The sequence below is a fragment of the Lactuca sativa genome, chromosome 9 (assembly GCF_002870075.4).
Source record: "Lactuca sativa cultivar Salinas chromosome 9, Lsat_Salinas_v11, whole genome shotgun sequence".
Classification (NCBI taxonomy): domain Eukaryota; kingdom Viridiplantae; phylum Streptophyta; class Magnoliopsida; order Asterales; family Asteraceae; genus Lactuca; species Lactuca sativa.
The window spans coordinates 174,563,494-174,569,100 of record NC_056631.2 but is presented as its reverse complement, the minus strand read 5'-3'; the positions used below and the strand labels follow the sequence as shown (position 1 = coordinate 174,569,100).

Genomic DNA, 5,607 nt, shown 5'->3' with positions numbered 1-5,607 from the left:
TTTTATATATTTGCAGGTTTGCTACCAATATTTTTGTAGTTACGTAATTTCGATCTTGCATGCACCCCTGCGAAACGAGAACCAAACGATTTCTAGTTTTTATGAAAATAAAACTATACATAAGTCAAAATCGAACATATATGGGTTAATGGGCGCAATGCCTACAAAGTTAAAAGCAAATATGGTATTTCTCTTCTTTTTTTTTTTTTTTTTTCTAGTTTTATGTTTTTTCGTTTTTATTTTTATGTGGTGGTGGCTAAATTACTTAAATCAATATTATCCAAATTCCAAAGTAGTGGGCCCAACTATATCAATAAAAGACAAGGCCCAATTATCTAAGATCCAACCCAACAACACGAAACGTGTGCAAAGCACGTGGCACCTCATCCATCATACTCCACCACCCAATTATCTAATCTTTTAACTGAAACAAACAGCCATCCACACAAACACACACTCTCTCCATTTTTTCCTCTTTGGTTCAATCGAGTTGTTCATAGATCAGTAGATGGCTGGTGTCCTCGAAACTCTTACTGTTCCCCGAACTTCCGGCTTTCCGTCGGCGTCTTTGTCTCCGATCGTTTCTTCTCCTCTTTCTCGGCTCTCTGGTCGCCGGAATATTATAAAACTGCCGGAATCAAGAGGTTTGAGAATCCAGTCGTTTGGTTCTTCCGGATCGGTGAGCTTGAGAGCTAAATCTGGTCGCCGTGGAGCACGTATCGTATGCGAGGCTCAAGAAGCCGTCCAAGGTTAGAATCGTACACTATGCACTTGTTTCAAATCGAATCATGTTATACTCTTTTGACCTAGTTTTTTTCTGTAGCTATCTGTTGTATTAGTTATCGTTATATCAATTTCTATATCTGTAATGCGTAAAAACTCTGTTTATGCTCGGAAGACGAATCATCAGATTATGTTAGCAATATTAGATTGAAATTAGGCGCTGTAAATCGATTCAACTAGACAGTGTGCTGATTTGTAGAATTAAAGCTGTTCAGTGTACGGATGCGTAGAATTTCCATGCAACACCTACTTCTTTTCAAACAAAAGAAATGATTTACAATTTACATTTTGTTTCAAATCTAACATCAGTATAATCTTGCAGTGCTTCCTGTCACTGATGCAACATGGCAATCACTAGTCCTTGAATCTGGTCTCCCTGTAATGGTTGAATTCTGGGCTCCATGGTGTGGGCCATGTCGTATGATTCACCCAGTGATAGATGAACTTGCAAAGGAATACAATGGGAAGCTCACTTGTTACAAGGTAAATACTGATGAGAGTCCTTCAATTGCAAGCCGATATGGAATAAGAAGCATTCCAACTGTCATTATATTCAAAGATGGAGAGAAGAAAGATGCTGTCATTGGTGCAGTTCCTAAATCAACCCTGTGTAGCTGCATAGAGAAGTTCTTGTAGAGGTATTGTTATGTATATACAGTTCTAGATTTGTTCTTATTTAGTTCTATAATCTGTTTCATGATGTCTACCTTTTGATGTCATGAAGCAGATGCTTTGGCCTTTGAGCATCATCAATAATTTCCCCGTATAGTTGGATCTTAATGTATTTTCTGAAGCCAAACTGCAAAAAAATCATTTGACATGTTTATTGTTTTCTTTTACTCTTTCTCAAAGTCAAAACCATTTGACATCTTCTTCAAGTGGTTTGTTGAGGAAATCAGACTTATTTTGCAATTATTTTGAAAGAGATAACATTATTTTGCAATTAGGAAAGAGTAGAAGAAACTAGGTGGTGGTGTTGGGATAGTGACAAACTGACAAGGATGATGAAATTGAAAATGAAGATTAATATAAAAGTATCAATAATATGATAATATAATAAACAAATACCAAATATTAACAAAAAGATTAAATTAGGATAAAATTATCATTTCACACTCTTTTACTGTCAAAACTTTAACGAAATCCAATTTAGCAAACACCACCGAATAAAGTAAAACTACAAGGACTTTTTGGGATGAAATTCATATGTTTTGATAGACAACAAGGACCAAATATGTAATTTTCCCTTATTTTAATTTTAATTAATTAAGTTGTAAGAGTTAAGAATTGGCCATGTGTTTAGCGAAAAGAAAAAAAAAAGATTTGGTCCATTAGAAAAATGTTGCAAGAAATGTGTTTATGGGCATGTTTTACTATAATTTTGTTTTTTTTTTTTATCAAACTGAAATAACTAATTTAATTGTAGGACGTTATAAAAAAATATTTAATGCCTCCTTCACAGACAACCAACCATAATACACCGTATGAATATGAAGTTGCCGAAACACGCCTTGCATTATCGGTGTTGCTTCTCTTTAACTGGATTGTACCAAACAACTAATGACTTTGATAAAAATCGAGATCCAAAGCAATCGACATAACTACCTATAAAACCTCCATATATGGCTAGATTCCAAAGTACACCACTTGCAAAAACATATATCCTTTACTATCAAATTATTTTGGGGCATCAATTTAGTGCTCTGTTGAGTAATAGTCGAAAATGAATGAGGTTGACTAGAATATAGGATATTATTGATAGGGAGTCTGGAGCATGTGTTTATGGGTCAATGGAGGTTTTGATTTTCCGACAAAGGTGATAAGGTTTTGGTTTTCAACAGGGTTGAAGAAAAGAAATAGAAATTGAATGAGGGTGGGGTGTTTAGGTTTAATAGGTTTGATAGAAGGTGGTAGAAGTGGAGGATAGTGGAGAGTGGATGAAAATGGTGGTCTTGGTGACTAGAGCATGTGTAATGCGTAATAGGGTTGTCGTTGATGGCCATTGAATAAGTGAGGGTGTCGGTGATTGCATGAAGATAGGGGTGTTGTTGAATACAAGATTTGGTCATCCAATGGGGTTTGTTCAACCTATAGGGATATTTTTATTTTTTTTATTTAAATTTAAATTATAATATAAAAATAATAATTAATAAATACGATAAGTAAAATAATAATTCATAGGGTAAATTACATGAATTGTCTCTCGTACATATGCCAAAATGCATGTTCAGTCTCTATTTTCAAAAATTAACTCGAATCGTCCCTTTTTTATTTAAACTTTCTGTAACAACGTAAATTTTCAAAACAATTTTTCATTTTTAAAACATAATTTCATTCATAAGATATCATAAGAATCAGTTGTATCACATGTCATCATAATAAAACAAATCCCAAGATCTCTAATACATAAATCCCATCAGTGTGTACAGATCATGTCGGCACCTTCCCGCGATCCTCACTGGTACCTGAAACACATAACACAAACATTGTAAGCATAAATGCTTAATGAGTTCCCCAAAATACCACATACGCACATACGCCACTCAAGGCTATCGCTCTACAAGACCTTCCGGTCTATGTGTCTCAGGGGAGTTCCGTCTCATAACCCTGATAGACCTTCCAGTCCATATCATCTTGACCTTCCGGCCCGTACACCGTTGACCTTCCGGTCCATATCATAATACTCATAACATAACATAGCACATACATATCATACAACAACATACGTCACACATTCATCATAGCACACAAGACCTTACGGTCACACATAATTACCACTCTAGGTAAAGTATAGTGAGAAGACTCACCTCGTATGATGTCGGATAACCTCTCGTGCTCGATAACCCGACCTAGCCTCCTCCTATCAACAAAATAACATCTCTAATCAATACTTTCTCTTGACCTCATTTCTAAGGAGTGGGTAGAAGACCATTCTACCCCTCCCAGATCTCTCTTTAGAACCAGCTTGACCAAAACCCTAAGGTCAACTGAAGTCAACTCAAGTCAACGGTCAAACTTTGACCAGACTCGTCGAGTGCACTCGTGTGACTCAGCGAGTCCAGGCGTCTTCCGAATCCTCATAGATCTTCACTCGACTTGTCGAGTTAACCTTTCACTCGACGGGTTACCACTGGTCATGAATCGCGGGGCAACCCGACTCGACTCGTCGAGTCCCCTTATGGATTCGGCGAGTTCCTTCCATGACAACACTCAAATGACCTTCTGAGGTCAGATCTGTTTCTCTAACCTATAGATCTGACCTTACCATACTCAACAATCACGTAAAGGTCCGACCTTTACACTCATGCAATGCTCAATATGCTTCCTTTGGTGAAATAGCCTCTAAAATGACAACCTAGGCTCATATCTCTAATGGAATAGCATAAAGCAGGGAGGTTGGGGCTTTCTGGACCTCTCAAGGTCTAGATCCAAAGTTTAACACTTAAAGGGACATCATAAGCACCATATCCAAGCCAATAAAGAATAGAGAAAACCCTAGATTCAAGGGTTCTACACCAAAACAGAAGAAGGGTTCGATTTAATACCTTAAAGATGGAGTTTCCTTGCTTGAAACCACAGAATAACAACCCCCTTGACCTTCTTTTGCTGGAATCCCCTTCTTCTTTGCAAAAATCACACCAACAAGGATTAAAATAGCCCTTCTCCTCACACTACACGCTCAAGCTCACTAGGGTTTCTCTCTCTGGACTGGTAGCCACAAATGAGGGCCATAAGGTCCCTTAAATAGGGCACAGGCCCGAGGAATTAGGGTTTCCACTAGAGATGAGTATAACCGGGTACCCGTCTATTTTAGCCGGAACCGGAACGGCTCCCGGAACCGGCAGTTCTTAGTTTTTGGGTATTGGAACCGGAACCGCCTACACCGGTTCCTAGAAAATTGAAACCGCTCCCGGAACCGCTGGAACTGGTTCCGGTTCCGGGTACCCGACTTCTTGATAATTTGCATCTTTTATTGTATACATTTCATTGAAATAAACTTTTATAAACAATAGAAAACTAGGACTGCAATATATAAAACTAAAATAATCATAAAAACTTGATCTCAAAACACAATTGGAATTTACCAAGTAATATAACAAAATGACAATTTTCAGCAATAACAAACTTACAAAAGTCAATAAGCAACAACAAAACAACAAATAATTTTTATCAAATTTCAAAACAACACAAAAACAGCAAAACAGATTCATCAGGAAACATAAAACAACCAAACAGCAACACCAAAACAGCACCAACAGCAAGCAAAAAAACAGCAAAACATCACCAAACAACAACAGCAGCAAAAACAACAACATCCCAACATCAAAAACAACTACTAATTCCCTCCACGTGTATCTTCCATATTGCGACTGATTTATGCAATGCAATAACAAACTTACAAAAGTCAATAAGCAACAACAAAACAGCAAATAATTTTTATCAAATTTCAAAACAGCACAAAAACAGCAAAACAGATTCATCAGGAAACATAAAACAACCAAACAGCAACACCAAAACAGCACCAACAGCAAGCAAAAAAACAGCAAAACAACACCAAACAGCAACAGTAAAATAGCAAACAGCAACAACAGCAAAAACAGCAACATCCCAACATCAAAAACAGCAACTACTAATTCCCTCCACGTGTATCTTCCATATTGCGACTGATTTCTGCAATGGAATTAAACATAAAAATTCAAATTAGAATATTAAATATTATACAAGAAACATAAAATAAAAGTGTATCTTCCATATTACCTTCCTCATATTTTGATTTTGAAACACAAGTATCAAACAATTTTGATCTTTCCGTAGAGCTCCTAA

The 5,607-nt window shown here is 36.8% G+C and overlaps 1 protein-coding gene across 1 annotated transcript; it reads left to right on the top strand.

The window, feature by feature from the left end:
* The first annotated feature begins 412 nt into the window (after positions 1-412).
* LOC111917008 (uncharacterized) lies at positions 413-1,622 on the top strand. The gene is made up of 2 exons (XM_042898030.2): positions 413-749; positions 1,106-1,622. Exons 1-2 carry the CDS (start codon positions 509-511, stop codon positions 1,417-1,419), a joined length of 555 nt encoding a protein of 184 aa, XP_042753964.1. The 5' UTR covers positions 413-508; the 3' UTR covers positions 1,420-1,622.
* The last annotated feature ends 3,985 nt before the right edge of the window (positions 1,623-5,607 follow it).

Coding starts and splice junctions, on each gene's coding strand:
- LOC111917008 (XM_042898030.2), top strand. CDS start 509: ATGGCTGGTGTCCTCGAAACTCTTACTGTTCCCCGAACTTCCGGCTTT. Junction 750..1,105: donor GGCTCAAGAAGCCGTCCAAG/GTTAGAATCGTA, acceptor ATAATCTTGCAG/TGCTTCCTGTCACTGATGCA.